Source organism: Crassostrea angulata, chromosome 6, assembly GCF_025612915.1.
Source record: "Crassostrea angulata isolate pt1a10 chromosome 6, ASM2561291v2, whole genome shotgun sequence".
NCBI lineage: Eukaryota > Metazoa > Mollusca > Bivalvia > Ostreida > Ostreidae > Magallana > Magallana angulata.
Genome location: NC_069116.1, coordinates 11,128,541 through 11,145,638, shown reverse-complemented (window position 1 = coordinate 11,145,638; position 17,098 = coordinate 11,128,541). Strand labels below are relative to the sequence as shown.

Here is a 17,098-nt window from a genome sequence, read left to right as displayed (position 1 = left end):
AGTTGGTCGATCTTTAAAGGAAAGAAAAAACATTCTGCAAATACTTTCATTGCGTGCACCGGAATTTTTTTTATACACGGGTCTACATGTTTTCTTCCCTCATTACGTCCGGTTTTAGATAAGATGGCGTGTTTACCTTGATTTTATTTCTTGTTTTAATATTTTAACCCTTTTTACATCACCTATTTCAGGTGAGCTGGAGTAGAATGTCTGCTGATGAAAATCAAACACTCCAGGTAATGACTGAATCATAATTTCAAGCAACTACACATCAGCATACTGTAACGTTTTTCAAAGAATGGAAAGTGAAAGAGAAAATACACTGTGAAACGAGATGAGAGGAAGGGTGACGGTCGAACCCGCGCCTCAGAATCTCTATACAGCTTTTAATGTAGCTTATTAGTATAAGCAGTATTAAATGCTAGATTTTCTCATTCAATAAAAACTTGGATTTGTTCAATTCAAAAGCAGCCAATCCCTTTTAACTAATTGTTTAAAAAACAAGAGACTTAGAAAAAAAAGGTTTTTTTAATCATTCTCATATGAACTATAAAGGAAAGGCTTTTCTCATCCCCCTTCCCTTTGGTCCATAGAGCTTCGTTTATGTGCGTAATGTCAGCATTGCTGGCCCTAATGCTGGGTATTTTTACTCTAAACCCTAGCTAGCTTGTTAACTCTGATGTTTTGTTTATGTATATCAGGATCCTATCCACAATTAAATAAATGCCAATTTTGTTAGTTTGACCCTAATAATGGAAAATAAAACAAAACTTTGCCCAGGTTGAGTTTTTTTATTGGTTTGTTTAATCTATAGATTTTTTTTGCATACATTTAGCTTTTTAAATTGCAAAATCTTATTGAAATGTTTAATGTACAATTTGCATCAAAAGCTGCTTATTCAATATCTTGTACACAAGAACACCTTTGATTTCAGGATGAAGAAATTGAGGCACTTGCTGCTATATACGGTGATGATTGGGAAGTTGTTGACAGTGAATCAAGAAAATACCACATAAGAATTTCAGATGAAAAATTGAAAAATGCTATTTTGATGGAGGTTTGTATAAAAAAAAACCACCCCATAAGCATTTTTCACCAATAGTACATCAGAAATTTGTATGACATTCATGGATAAAGCTGCATTTACACCCCCCCCCCCAATTCAGTTTGAACTTTAACAATAATGAGTTATTTCAGAAGCATTTTAAAATATTTTAACACATGCAAGTAACTCTTACATTACAAAACATTTTCCCATCCAATTTTGCAATGGTCTTTTGAATTATCATACCAAACAAGAATACAGATAACACCAGCTGTATTGGAAACCTATTAAAAATATTAATAGTTGACTCATGGCCATTTGCAAGACTGTACTTGCTAAAAAATCATGAATTGGGGATATTAACACTTTTGAACAAAGAGAAAATTCCATCAGCAATGTGGACATATTTTAAAATATGCAGTTTATGCAACAACAAAAAAGTTTAAAAGAATTCAATTTCATTTTCACTTTTCTTTGCATTGAAAATATTCAATGAAAGCAATACATTGACATAATGTTATTGTATACCCCAGGTTTCCTTTCCTCCAGATTATCCAAAGACTGCACCTCCTCAATATATCCTGAGGTAAAAACCAAATTATGCCATATTCAATAAAATTCTAAATCACAACAAATACCATTAGGCTCTATTGAGTTGGATTTTAGTTAAAGGCAAATATTAAAACTTTCAATCTGAGATCTCATTTAATCTTTTACAAGTATATGCAATCTATTCAATAATCAAAAGCTCATCAAAATTAGTTTATCATGCAGTTTTAATAATACATATAGTCAAGGATACTAATTAAGTTCTTTGGGCAAAAAATACAGGAAATGTGTTTTATGACATCAAAATATTTTGGTTGTTAGCCCACCTGAGCCCGAAGGCTCAAGTGAGCTTTTCTGATCAAGATTGTCTGTTGTCTTTTATCATTGTGGTAAACTTTTTACATTTTCATCTTCTACTCCAGAGGCCCTGGAATGATTTCAACCAAACTTGGCACAAAGCATCATTGGGTGAAGGGGATTCAAGTTTATTCAAATGAAGGGCCAAGCCCTCTTTAAAGAGGAGATAGTTTAGAATCATTGAAAGTTTATTGGTATTCTTCAAAAATTTTCTGAAAAACCATTTGGCCAGAAAAGCTCATATTTCTGTGAAAGCATTCTCAGGTAGTGTCAGTTCAAGTTTGTTCAAATCATGGTTGTAGGTTAAGGGTGGGTCCAGAATGGGTTTTACAGAGGAAAATAGTGGTAAAGAGAAAATCTTTAAAAATTTTCTCAATAACCATATGGTCAGAAAATCTTAACCTAATTAAGGTACCTGGTAGTTTAGATTCAGTATTTTAAAATTCTTCTCTCAAAACCCAATGAGCCAGGAAAACTCAAATTTGTGTGGAAGCGCTCCTCATGTTGAGTACATTCAAGTTTGTTCAAATCATGGTCCCAGGGGGTAGGGTGGGGCCACAATGTGGGGATGATGTTTTACATAACAATATATAGAGAAAATCTTTTTAAGGTGGAATAACACACCTGGAAAAAGTCACTCAACTCTAAATTATTTGATTATGAAAGATATAATGATAAATAAACTATACATATGTCAAATAAGCGAACAATTTGCATTTTGGGGATAAAAAATAAATATCTAAAAAAATCAATTTAGTAAGTAACAACAAAAGCCCCTGTGGGATTCGAACTCGGTGTGTACGGAACACAAGCCCGACACTTTATCCACTGGCTATAAGGCAAGTTATAAATTGCTGTCGATAAAATCCTTTTAAAAAAACAAAATGTTGTTTCGATCAGAGGTCAGCCATTTTTTGACGATGTGTTATTCCACCCTAAATCTTCTTCTCAAAAAACCAATCAGATTGAAAAGCTCAGATTTGTGTGGAAGCATCCTTATGTGTTCAAGTGTGTTCAAATTATGATCTCCAGGGGTAGGGTGGAGCCACAATGGGATGAAGTTTGACATATTGATATATAGAGAAATTCTGTTAAGATTCCTTTCTCAAAACCTGTTGGCCAGACAGGCCTAAATTTGTGTGGAAGCATCTTTAGTTATAGTGTAGATTCAAGTTTGTTCAATTCGTGGTTCCTAGGGGTAGGGTGGGGCCATAGTGGGAGAGATGTCAAATTTATACAAAGGAAGATATAGAAGATAATCTTTAAAAATCTTCTAGAAAAGCATTCAGCCAAAAAAACTGAAACTTATATGAAAGCACATGTCATGCAGATTAAAGTTGATCAAACCATTATTTCCTGGAAAAAAGAAGGGCCACAAAAGGGGGATTTTTAAACAGGCCTGGAATAGAGAAAAATATTCTCACAAATACTAAAACAACAAAAGGGGATTAGTATTTACCATGAAAATATGTGGATAAATATTGGCAGAATTTTCAACTTTTTTGTGCAAGATCTACTATACTAAATAAATAATTGTCAAGATATTTTGAATTTGATACTGTAATGCTGATTTGATGAGTTATGACTCATTAGTCATGTTTTGTAAATGACTGGACATGCAGAATTTTATGACTAAGATAGTTATGCACATTCGAATGTTTCATGTTTTAGTGCACCCTGGTTACTAAGAGATGAGAAAACAAACTTGGAAGGTTCATTAGCAGATATTTATTGGTATGGTTCTTAAAACTGTTTAGATTACCATTTCTTGTGGCATAAAATTATTGCAAAAGTGTATAAATGGAAATGTAATATGTTTATTAAAATATAATTCAATCAGCTAATTTCCTTTCTTTATTACCAAAATTTGAAAAATTCCTTACTAATAAATTTGCATGTTAATAATTGTTTTTAGTGAAAATATTGGAGAGAGTATCATATATTTATGGGTTGAGAAAATAAGAGAGTTTCTGCAAGAAAGAAACGAACTACATGTTAAAGCAGACACTACAGCAGGTAACTCAGGTACTGTGGAATCATTAGATTTCGTGGTGGCTCAATTTTAGTGGAATTCGTGGGTACCCCTCATCCATGAATTAAAATCCTCCACGAAATAATTAATTTGGGTAATAAAGTCATATTTCCTTTGTAGGTTTAAGAGAATACATGAAATTACGTCCCCACGAACCTCTAAAATTTAAGCAATCCACGAAAATTGGCCCCCACGAAATTTAATGATTCCACAGTATGTATAATGTATATATAACAGACTGCTATGTAGAATATTTTTAAGAGAATGTTCCAAGCTATGATAGATTTTGTTTGAATTGTTCAACATATTGCACTCCCTATTGTATGTTGATATTGAAAAAATCTGATGGATTAATAATATTCTGTTGAGAGTATTCACACTGTAGAATCAGAGGTTCATAACCGGTACATAGTTTTTCCCCAAAGGCATCTAATTTATTAGGTAAAAGGTTTATTTTTTGATTATGAGTAAAATAGCCTCAGTTGCCATTAATTTTTTTCATTTAGCTTAACTCTCAAAGGTAGTTTTGTTTTGTTATTATGAGTATAAAGGGAACACAAATAAAAGAAGATGAAATATGTTCAATATCTGATTATTAATATAGCTTTCATGATAGCCCCTGCACACTCTGTTGTTCAAATGAGAAAGGAGAATTCATTATCTTTATAAAAGCCATTGCAAATAATATTTCAGCTGTAAACAACTCCTTTATTGTCAATGTATTGCTGGAATGTGCCAGAGTAGATGTTGCAAAGTCAGTTATTACAACGTTAAAAGAAAGGTAATGATAGTGCAGTAAATCTATTTTTTTTGGTTAATAATGGATATTGTGAGATGATAAAGTCAACAGTGTGATATACACTCCATAGAAACTTTTTTAAATTAACTATTATAAACTCTACTCCCTGTTTTATTGTCGTATGAATCATTAGGAATCGCAAAGCAATATCCTGGAAGTGATATAGAGTTGGCAATCTGTTCATCAATTGCACAGATAAGCAAAATATAAATTTATATATTAAAGACAGACGCAACCAGTCTTCCATTATTTTCCTCATTTTTTTTTATCGCCGCATTGTGAAGATTTCCACTACATCATGCCATAATTAAATTTTCATGACAATGTTTTTATGATATTTTTCTATTTAAAATATCAATTTCAGTTGAAAATGTTTACTGTACGTGACTTAATTTATTCATAGACATTCAGTAGCAGTTTGCATGCTATTATAAGGAAAATTTGAAATATTCTATCTCCAAATATAGACTGTTGATGTACACTAAACTTTTGGGCATCAAATAAATAATGAAAAATCTATCAAAGAAAATTATCTAAACTCAGGAATGTTTTGTGTGTCTTTAAACACCTTTTCACTTTTGCTTTTGTTGATCTTTTTTTTTTTTTAAAAGACCCAATTTAACCCAAGAGATAAATGTAGTGTTTTCAGTTCTGTGTACAAACTTTCAGGAATACAGTGAAGTGCATGGTGCAGTTCTTAAAATTTTTTTTCTTTGTATTTCCATGCATTTAACAGACAACTTGTCTAACTCATCATTAGAATTCACAATAAATAAGGGCATCACTGAAAATGAAAGCTTCTTTACCTCTTATTGATTTGTTAAAACTTTTTGGTGTACTTTATTGCTTTAAAGGAATTATGTAGAAAATGAAACAGTTTCTTGATATATTAAATCATGGGAAAAGTAATCCCAGTACCTATACTCAATTTGACATCACTTTAAATGGGGGTCAAGAGCTTGTTGAATGCCTGTTTTGGAGAGACTGTAGGCAATATAGATATATTAAGCATTTTAAAATGTAATTACTTTACAGCATTCTAAAATTCATGGCCCAGAATAAAGGAATTTTTAATTTAGTTTTCGTACGGATATCTCCTCCAACAATTTTTAATATAGAAAGCTGGTTTTTTTGCAGATCAATTGTACATATTTCAGAGGTGTGCATATTGCTAGGATTTTGAATTCTGATAATATATGAAAAAAATACCATCTGGTCATTTTTTGGGCAAAATATTGCATCTAGGATACTGGTACCCTTATTGTACGGATAACTTCTTCAACAGTTTTCAAGGGGTTGTTGTTTTGCAGATCAATTGTACATACCAGTATATCAGAGGTGTGCATGTTGCTAGGATTTTGATTTCTGATGATTAATTTTAAAAATACCAGCTGATGAACTCTGTTCTTTTTGGGCAAAAATTTGGCATATAGAGTATCCCATTTCTCTGGATAGGTAGTGTTTATCAATTCAGGGTTGATAAATGGATTATGGATAGAGAACCCAGTTTGCTGTCACATTGACAGCTTTTCTCTTGTTAGGTCTAAAATATATTAATGTAGTCATAATGCACTTATGAATGTTCTTTTGTGTTCTTGCCCTTTTGTTTATTCTTAGTAAAAATTGTTGTACCAGGCAACTTTTAACTGGGTGATTCATTATGTGAACTTCAACACTCTCCCTCCCCCCACAACCACTGCCATTCACTTCATGTGGATATGATTCAGCCCACACCCCATGTCTATATTAATCATTGTAAATCTATTTTATATGTATGTTATGATAAAAAAAAAAAAGAACAATTCGTTTAAACAAGCTTTCCCATTTATAGAAGCTGTTATTCAAGAGCATATGCTAGATAGAAAAACAGAAGAGGAAGATGAAATTTTAGACATCGATTTCCTAAACGTACAGGAAAAACCTGACAAGTGCCATTTTGAAGAGCAGGAAAACAGCAGTGATGGTAAGCTCAGTTTTGCAAAAAAAAAATTAGGATTTTTTTTTGGAAATAAATGAACTTAGAGTTCATTTCATGAGTAATCCAATATATCTAGACTTAAAGTAAAACGTAAAATTACAGTGTTGTTGTCATGTCCAAGATTTTATCTACATTGCAGATGTAAACTGTCCTGAGATTCATCATGGAAAAAGTTTTGTTGACAGAAAAAGTGTGTTTCAAGGTCACATAGCCTCCATATCTCACACTAAACAAGTAATGTTCCTTTACAAATACTTTTTGTTTAAAAAAAAACAATACAATATAGTCTGTTTTTTCAAGGATTTAAAAAAGAAATTAACAACTTGCTTCATAATGCAAGTGGAAAGGATTGTAAATACCGGCACATGTACTGCAGCATGTCATCCAGCATATGCCAGCAGTCTATCAGAAAAAATAACTTCCCGATTTGATATTTCTCTGATCTCCTCCTTACCGCAGATTTCTCCATACATTAAAATATTACTTTGAATTTCATTTATTTTTAATTTTTTTGTTATGTTTTTAGAATGTCTGTCTGTCTGTCTGTCTGAACATTTTAGATTTACATGAAACTTACTCTGAACTCTATTTAACAAAAATTTTAGTATAAATTTGTTTTCCAATAATTCATAAATATCCTTGTTGAAAATCTAATTGTTTTATACATAATGGTAGTTCATCCATGTTAAAGTAAACAGATGATTTTTTATATTTAGGTAAAATTAGTTCTGGACTCTTTGTGTCAAAGTAAGAAGATTGCCGCAGCTACACACAATATATACGCATACAGAATATCTTCCAAAGACAAACAAGATGTTTTCTACCAAGGATGTGAGGATGACGGGGAAACACAGGCCGGCTCTCGGATGTTACACCTGATGCAGGTAATTTGTGCCATAAACAAACCTAACAATTATATACTTAGCCATTCTTAACTAATTCTGAAGAAAATCTGATTGTGTTCACAAAACATCTGACAAAACAGAATCACAATATTACATCAGACTTATAAATATAGTACTAGTATAGTAAATTTTATCTGTCTCAATGGAAATAAAACAAATAAAGTATAAAATAAATGTTAAAAAGTTCACAGTTTTATGAACTTAGTTGGTAAGTGAATCAGATCAAGACTTCGAGGAGACCCTTAGAGCTTCACAGGATTTGGTCTCAACCAACCAAGTTTATTTAAACAATAAAATGCTTTCTTGGGATTCATTTGGGATATGAAGGTAGCGACATTTCAGAAAAAATACATAACCTGCGTTAGCGTGTTATGTAATTTTTTTCTGCAATGATCGCTACCTTTATAACCAGCATGAATCATCAAAGAAAGCATTTCATTATTTATATTAGCATCTTTCTTTTAACTAAATAATAAATTGATTATGAAAAGTTAGTAAAATTCACTAAATTACTGTTAATGTACATAAGTACGTTAGCTAAAAGAAACAGCCAAATCGTCTCCTGTGAAACACGACATCACACAGACATCATCATGATTATTTCGTGCAGTCTGTGAATTTTCTTAGGTCGCTGTTGGCTTCGACCAATCGATATACAGGCATGTCAATTTTAGTCCTGTCAATTTTTTGTCAGTTCCAGCCGTTGTAGATTTCAACCAATCAATAAATGGGGCGTGTAGATTTCAGTTTGGCTGTTTCTATAGAGCTATGAATTAACTAAAAGTTTCTGTAAAAAATCGAGGAAATAATACTTGGTAGATGTAAATATATTCCAATGGATCTTCTAACATTGAAATATACAATCATGTACTTCTTAATTGAACAAAAGCAATCATTGAAAAAATTTAGAAAAACTACTGACTTTGGTTTCATATTTTTTTTCCAATAACAGCTACATTCATAAAGACATGGACTATCAAAGAAAGCAATTCATTGTGAAATTGGCACCTATTCCCTCCATTTTGCTGATATTAATGGATGGGTGATTTTGAATTTACAGATTGTAGATGCATGCAACGTAATTGTGGTGGTCACTCGTTGGTATGGAGGAGTTCATCTGGGTCCTGATCGCTTTAAGCATATAAATAACTGTGCCAGGCAGCTGTTGGATGAACATGGGTATATCCAGTCAAAGGTTAGCAGCAGTATTTATCCTGTTAATGATTTTACATATGGTTTATACATTTAAACAATAAAATGCTTCCTTTGATGATTCATTCGGGATATGAAGGTAGTGACATTGCAGAAAAAATACATAACCTGCTATTTTTTTGTAAATCTTTTCTGCAATGATCCCTACCTTCATAACCCGAATGAATCATCAAAGAAAGCATTTTATTGTTTATATTAACATCTTTCTTTATTAAGCTATTCGATAATTGATTAGGAAAAGTAAGTAAAATTCACTAAATTACTATTGATGTACGTAAGTAAGTTAGCAAAAATAAACAACCAAATCGTCTCCTGTGAAACTTTGAGTCTGACATCGTCATGATTATCTTGTGCAGTCTGTGATTTTTCCTAGGTCGCAATAGGTTTGGACCAATCGATAAACAGGGCGTGTCGATATCTGTCCTGTCATTTTCTTGTCAGTTTCAGCCGCTGTAGATTTCGACCAATCGATAAATGGGGCGTGTAGATTTCAGTCTGGTTGTTTCTATAGAGCTATGAATTAACTATAAGTTTCCGTAAGAATTAGAGGGAATAATACTAGGGAGATGTAAATATAACTATATGCATGTTGAGGCATGTGGTTACCATTGGGTTATTTTCAATGATATTTTTTTGCATTGGCCATGCTGTTGTGAAACAATTTGCATATGAAACATCATAATCATCTACACTCCAAGGCTAACTAGTTAAAGAGTTAATATTAGACATTATGTATGCATTTTGAGATAGAGATCTCATTACATTTTAAATTGTACCCTCACACTTTGTTACATGTATGTATCATAATTTGTTGTGTTAATCAATTTACTGATAGGCACCAAATCCTATTTAAAATTGTTTTAAGACAGTATTATTTCAGACTTTTAAGAAACTCATTTTTTTTCCTTTCCAGAATGAGAAAAAAGGCCCTAAAAGCAATAAGAGGAGAAGTTAGTTTTGTGAATTATTTGTTCTCTTTGTCGTATGAAAACTGGGGGTAAAATATTGATATGTCTTTCATTTAAAAGAAATCTTTGATTTTATTATGATGAGAATTTTTATCACTTATATTTATTTGTTAAATTGATCTACATACTCTTTATGCTATGCATTTTTACATTATATTGAATTTAACAATGAAGCAAAATCTAAGATTGTGTTCGGTAAAATTGATACATTTATTATGGAACTTATCTGAGGACCCATGATAAATGATTTACTTGTTGAACATGCATTATTAATGATATAATGAATGAATATCAAATCTGGATTTTCCAAGAATCTATCTTATTTTTATCAAGAATATGGTGAATGAATTACTGGCAGGTTTCGAGTATGTATTCAAGACCGATCTGTTAAAAATAAATTCATCAAGGATCTGTATTGAAATTAATAGGGTATTTATCAAAAGATAGAAGATGAATATGTTATCTTAATTTATCACAGTATATTACGAATGAATTGTTGAATTTGTACTGTTGTTCATTATGATTTATGACGCAATGTTCATGAGTTGACTGAATGAATTAAATGCAGAATTTGCATGTATAAAATGGTTACATTGAAATTAATGTTAAAACAGGCTTGACCCCTGTGTGTGGAATATATAAGGTCACCTAGCTAGTTCCTCTTTCATTGTTTGCTTATATTGTCATTTGTTACCAGTAGACATTTGACGATTTAATTATTTAAATTCTTCTCTGAAAATACTACCTATAAAATATAACATATTTTCATCGAAATTTTTGTACATTTTTTATCCCTCAAGGGTCGTGTTTTCAAAAACAAAAATATCAAGAAATATTTAAGACTCTTCTCCACTCAGAGGGTTTCTCTAAACACCTTTTTAAACGCTATTTCAGCCTCTTTCCCAATCCAGGAGGTCGTTGTTAAAAAAAACTTCAAATATGATATTAAATAAAACCCACGAATTTAATGACAAAGAAAATATCGGAATTTCATTTTTTTTTGCATATAAATAAACTTGGAAATGTTACTTCTTCACACTAGATAGCTATATAGTATTAATTTCTTTATTTCCTTATGATTATTTCCAAGAAAATGATAATTAGACAACACAATTAGACAATTATTTTTCAAAAGAATTTTCACCACCTTTCGATGAACCCCTAATGATGACAGTCGTAATAAATTTTGCAGATCTGAATACTTAGTATACGACGGTCGATTGGAAATTACTCAGGTAACCCATATATTTTCCTGTCTACACTAAGTGACGGATTTTATTGAAAATTGTCATAGACATTAAACAAACCCCAACAAATAATTAACCAAAGTATTATTTAAAAATTGTACTATTTTGTTCTTGACGGTACATAAATGAGATGGTCGGGGTACCCGGCGCAGACATATTTACTCGGAGATTAGAAAACCTAAACTTCTACTTTTATACCCAAAGATAAAAGTAAAATAAATCAAACTATGTCTGCTCATTTTGCTCTTTTGGCGACTTACTTTTGTGAAGGTTTACTTGTGTTTAAGTTGATATATACTGAGATATGCGTATACTTGTCAAGCCATAGAGATCTCATGACGAGGACATTTTGAATTTTAACGTCAAGGCGGAGCAACGAATGTACAATGTATAAGATGTTAACCTCTCGGAAGAAGACATTTTCAGTCAAAGCTACTGCTAAAACAAAAACTACGATAAAAAGGGACCAAGAGCCATAATTTATCAGGCTTTTTGACTAATACTATAACTAAAATGCAAACACAGGGACTTAATAGCAGCTTACCAGGGTCGATCAAATAATGTAATGGGCAAGAAAAGCTCTCACCTTAATAATCTTTGTGGTGAATTTCCAAGGGTTTATCTATTTTTCTAAAGAAATGTCTCGATAACTTCCGAACAATCCTCGTAATTATCAGTTATTATTTACAAAGACGTTCAATCTAAGCAAATCAAAGAGAGAAATGAGAGCAGAGATTATTGCCAATTACAGGAAAAATCACTCTTTGAAGATCGGGATTATAATGAGACAAAGCCAATGCCTTATGAAAATGGAATTGTATTTTTTCAGAAATACTAGTAAATCGCCATATATATGTGTTCTTTAGTTTTATCTAGATGAAAAAATGACAATAACAAACTGTCTACCATCTCAAAAATCCATAGAACGAAATACAAATTCAAAGCAGAGCAACACGGACCTCCAAAAAGATAGAGGTAGGATCAGGTGCCCAGGAGGAGTGAGCATCCTCTGCTGACCGGTCACACCCGCTGTGTGCTCTTTGTCGCAATCGGGGGGAAAATCCGGGTAAGTCCGTAGACAATTGGGTGAATAATTATGGTTTAACAATCTAGGCAAGACAACTACACTAGTTTTAGTTCACCTAAGTCAAAGTAAGGCCCAAATGAACTTTTCTGAGAAAAAAATTGTTTGTCGTTGCTGTTGTTAACTTCTCAAATAACCATCTTCTTAGCTAGAATTACTTGGCCAATTTTAACCAAACTTTAGACATAAGATAAAAGGCTTTTAATTTGTTTAAATGTAGGGTCAGGGTTTACCCTCATACGTGATAACCGTTTACTAATTATCAATTTTAAGGACTTAAAAGAATACTGCCATTGTCCAATCAACGGAATGCTATCACTTTTAGCTTTAGACATTTACATCTACCGAGTAAAACTGTACATACTTTCAAAACACATTGATGCTTAACTATTCGTATCACAGATACTATATACATTATTTATAAAAAAAATTCTCTATCCAAACTGTTATTAATTCGAACAAGGTCAGAAGTCAATTACTGAAAACAATGCATTTAAGTATATTTGTTTTCATGAATAATTTCATACAATATTAAGAAAATAACAACTTGAGAAAAAAGTGGTACTACGCACACCAGTAGATACTGTACAATAATTTAGCGGGGAAATATAAAAACAATACAGAATCAAGATAGTACGATTTTGTCTAAATGTCTAATGTCTAAAATTCCTTTCACGTAAAGCAATATCTTTATCTATTGAAGAGGCAAAGGAATCTGCATGATTTTAAAATACATGACATTCTTTGTTTAACCATCTTCGCTAGCCAAGGGTTATCGGTCCACTTTGCTCCCCATAAACAAATGGGGAGCAAAGTGGACCGAAATCCCTTGGCTAGCGAAGATGTTGTTTAACGAGTTTAACATTGCACAAAACACATAGTCAATTGACCACGATAATAAATTTTGAAATAGAATAAATTTATTAATAAATAAATAAAAAAGGAATCAAGAAGTATATTGTCATATTCAAAAGCTAATATATGCACAGTGTCTCGGTATATTGCTCATTTGAATAAATTCATATCAGACATATTATGAAAATGGTATCACAGAAATCATCGATGTTGTTCATATCTATAAAGCATTGCTCCGCCCAGTTCGGAGACATTAAACCCTCTTTAATATAAATACTACAACATGTTGGTCGTTTCCAATGCCCATTGGAACATGTTCCAAATAACAAATAATACTCTGTGAAGAAAAATGGTAAGTGTAGAAGTGTGTTTTCTTCTTCAAAATTTCTGATTTCAAGACGATAACTCTACCATCACATACATTACAGAAGTCATTTGGTTGAACTTTCTTTTTTTTGCAGAAGTACTTGTTCATATTTATTTTGCCTTTCTCAACTTACGGCTTTGACTTGCCTTCAAGTGACGAATGGCCGACTGAAACAGATTTTGATGAAGCATTTCGTTTGACCTCATGGATCAGCAACGAAACTGTAAAATTTATTCTTTTAGATTACCTTATCCTGTGTCCAGAACAGGACATGTGTCTGGGGCAGATGTTTAAACGAAACTACACTTTCACCCAACAGCCTGCCTGTACACCTTGTGAATGCGACGATTCCTGCGTTAGACGAGCCACCTGCTGTCCCTCCAAGTTCTACAGACAGACGGACACTCCAGACTTCATTGAATACCAACATAATGTAAACGTTACAGAGAATGATGTGCCTTTGTCATGCGCGGAGCCGCTTTGGAACCCAATAGGAATCAAGACTGGAAAGTCGTACTGGATGGTGGAAACGTGTCCTGATGAAGTTATTTGTATCTCACCACCCTCTGAAAATGTTTCGAGCTCTACCCCTGTAACGTCATTGGCTACCAATCAAACCTATAGTAACATGCAATGTGCATTGTGCAACCAAGAAGAAGTACCTAATCTTGTAACTTGGGAGAAGAAAAAGATTTGTATTATGAGATCTGATCTCATGTCCCCCGAGGATATCAGTACTCTTTATCAGTCCGTCATTTCTGAGTCTCCGATTTGCAATGTTGGATTTTACCCTCCTACATCGACTGAGCATGTAGTCAAACCATGCGTTACTTATACATACGATGTTAATTGCAACGACGTCGAACTGCGAATTCTGATTGATATATCTTATTTAACGAAGGCGTGTCAGGAGAATTATCTACCATACTATTCTAATCGTAAACTCTACAAAAACGTTTTCTGTGCCCTGTGTGAGTTTAATGTTTTTGATCTAAACATTCAGTACGGAGACAGGGGAATTTTTGATGATTCCATCATTACTCCTTTTTCAGCTCTTATGAATTTTCAACAGGTTGTAGAAGCACCAAGCACAAAGAACAGTAGATGTAAAGAAAACCAGATTTTTGACGAAACATTGGTAAGTCGATCTGAGCAGTGCAGCTGTTCTTGTTTTGCATTGCAGGAAAAAGTTGGAAATATATTGTTTATTTGTATTTTTCAATTAAACATCCTAGACACATTACTTAGTTGTCTAAAACTAGAATTGATTCACTTCCAGAACATTGGGTGAATGACTACAATTATTAATCTTTAACCAAGTAAATGCTTTTATGAACACTGAAGTGTATTTGATTTTTATTTATTCAATAGTTTGGTACATATATTATGTAGTACTTTTGTTCGGACAAATATCCACTTATGGTCAATTTTCTTTCAGAAAAAATGCCTTGATATTCAATGTGAAGCGGAGTACATTTATCAAAACTCTGCATGCAGCCTCATCCATAAAATGTTAGAAGCAATGAACTATGAGGTAAATCTCGTTGTTACTTCTGCTGATGACACATCAGTGGAAATATATACAACGAGTGTCGTGGATTCTTTGCAAGGCGTATTACAGCTTTACAATTTGACCGACTATTTATGTAGAATGGTAGCATTAGTTCCATCAGATCATTCAGATGGTAATTTTCTTGCTGTAGTAATAGAACTTTCCATACAACATCTTCACGATGTAGATAATATGATCCAGCACTTAATAGATATTTTCAACAGCCACCAGAAGTTGGCGTTAATTGTTGAGCCATTGATAGGCGAAGTTAATCTTTCTTTGTCATTAGTTGGACAGAGCTTTCATGTGTACGGTAGTGCACTATTTGAGAAATCATTGAATAATCGTTTATACATAAATCCAATGAGTGGAAAAGAATTGATAGTTTATCAAAGTGAGAATTTGGCATATGACGGATATAATTCACAGCGCTCTCATTGTTTTAGAGGTCATATGATGTCCACAGTAGCTGATTGGTATCGTTGTCCAAAAGTAAAAATAAAGTCAGCAGATGCAAAGATTGGTGTATCGAACTTCACAGTATGCCTAATCGATTACGATGCATGCTTTGCCTCATATTATTTTAAAGAGTCTTTAGATAAACGCAGTGTTTATATATGCTTAGACCAGTACTTAAAAGCTGTTGAGGCTACGAAGGGTATTATCAGGACAGCGGACGATAGCTTGATGGCCCCTCTTTCTCTAGCTTGTCTCTCCCTTTCGTCCCTAGGTTCACTCGCAACAATATTTACTTTCATTTTCAATAGACCATGCAGTCGAATTGCAGATGTCAATATTATAATTCTAGCAGCAATCCTAATTTTTGCGAACACAGTTCACACCGTATCTAAATATTTTCTCTGGAGTCAAACTTTGTGCATAGGGGTTGGTATGTTGGTGCATTTTTGCTGGCTTTCTGTCATCTGCTGGATGAGTTTATCTTCTTTTCAAATATTTCACACATTTACGTCTTTTAACTTGACGAAAGTAAAAGTAATTCCCAGGGTTCTAACTTCCTTGATGGTAAATCTATTTATATGTTCATCTTTAGTAGCTACAAATGTAATTCAAAGCTATGTCACAAGTAATGGAGAGAATCTAGGCTATTCTGTACTTACCTGTTATATCGCTGACCCCGAGATGATTTTGTATACCTTTACTCTGCCTGTTGGATTGCTCGTCTGTATCAATATATTTATGCTTGCTGTAACGGTGTTCAGAATTTCAAATAAAGTAGACGTCCAAAAGTCAAAGGATAAAGAAAGGACAGGAGCATACTTTCGTCTCTCAACAATCGCTGGAGCGACATGGATATTTGGATTTTTGGATCAGTTTACTGGATTTCAATTCTTTTCAATCTTGCATACTCTTTTTAATGGTGGACAGGGTGTTTTTCTTTACCTTGCTTTTGGGGCCCCCCTGCCGAATATAAAATCAATTGTATCTCGTTCACATGCATCGAAATCCGTCGAGAGCACTGAACGTTATTGAGAACTATTACTACATACTACTATATTATACCAGTTAAGAGGGCTGGTTTGGCCATGGCTTTTTTTTTTACTCAATGATACTTTGTGGCCAAAAATATCATGTTTAAAAGTTTATGACAGATCTGATGATTAAATTTGTTGACCGCCCAACCTCCTAAGGCAAGTTTGACAAATTAAAAAAAAGTAAATGTGTAATGATGTTGTGAATTTCTTATATGTGCCATGTTGTCTTGTTTATTCTGTTTTGATTAGACAAACTCTTTAAGAGGTATGTGCGGTCATTTTTTTACATTTGAGGACAAGAAATCACATTGACGCAAGCGTCAAATGGGCCGCAAAAATATAATTGTTGTATAAATCATAACTACAAAGAAAATAACGAGTTGGTTGTACTAATATATATTTAATGGTAGATTTTAATTTTAATAACTATATTTTCAGCAACTCGTTTTTAACATTTTACTTTTATTCAGAATAGAGTTCGATAATTTTTTTCCCAAAATGGAATTATAAATCTTCTATACACTACAGTTTATAAAGATAATCATTGTTATTTCAAAAGAATTTAAAAAAAAATAAATCAGGTTAGCTCAAACTTTCAGGTCAATACAAATTTTCAGTTTTTTCATATTTTTGCGTAAAAAAATGATATGGATGT

The 17,098-nt window shown here is 32.7% G+C and overlaps 2 protein-coding genes across 6 annotated transcripts; both read left to right on the top strand.

Annotated features, from left to right (window-relative positions):
- Positions 1-94: 94 nt before the first annotated feature.
- On the top strand, positions 95-10,350 carry LOC128189640 (protein IMPACT-B-like). 4 transcript variants are annotated; one of them, XM_052861322.1, is made up of 10 exons: positions 95-236; positions 935-1,057; positions 1,579-1,631; positions 3,623-3,685; positions 3,867-3,967; positions 6,629-6,745; positions 6,900-6,994; positions 7,477-7,644; positions 8,726-8,860; positions 9,791-10,350. In XM_052861322.1, exons 1-10 carry the CDS (start codon positions 207-209, stop codon positions 9,830-9,832), a joined length of 927 nt encoding a protein of 308 aa, XP_052717282.1. In that variant the 5' UTR covers positions 95-206; the 3' UTR covers positions 9,833-10,350. The 4 variants fall into 4 exon arrangements, with proteins under 4 accessions (XP_052717282.1, XP_052717280.1, XP_052717281.1 ...); XM_052861320.1 differs by having other exon boundaries at positions 6,614-6,745; XM_052861321.1 differs by having other exon boundaries at positions 3,867-3,976.
- Positions 10,351-13,071: 2,721 nt separating this feature from the next.
- Positions 13,072-16,486, top strand: LOC128189639 (uncharacterized). Of its 2 annotated transcripts, XM_052861317.1 has the most exons (2): positions 13,072-14,536; positions 14,837-16,486. In XM_052861317.1, exons 1-2 carry the CDS (start codon positions 13,670-13,672, stop codon positions 16,439-16,441), a joined length of 2,472 nt encoding a protein of 823 aa, XP_052717277.1. In that variant the 5' UTR covers positions 13,072-13,669; the 3' UTR covers positions 16,442-16,486. The 2 variants fall into 2 exon arrangements, with proteins under 2 accessions (XP_052717277.1, XP_052717278.1); XM_052861318.1 differs by lacking the exon at positions 14,837-16,486 and having other exon boundaries at positions 13,072-14,795.
- Positions 16,487-17,098: the final 612 nt, after the last annotated feature.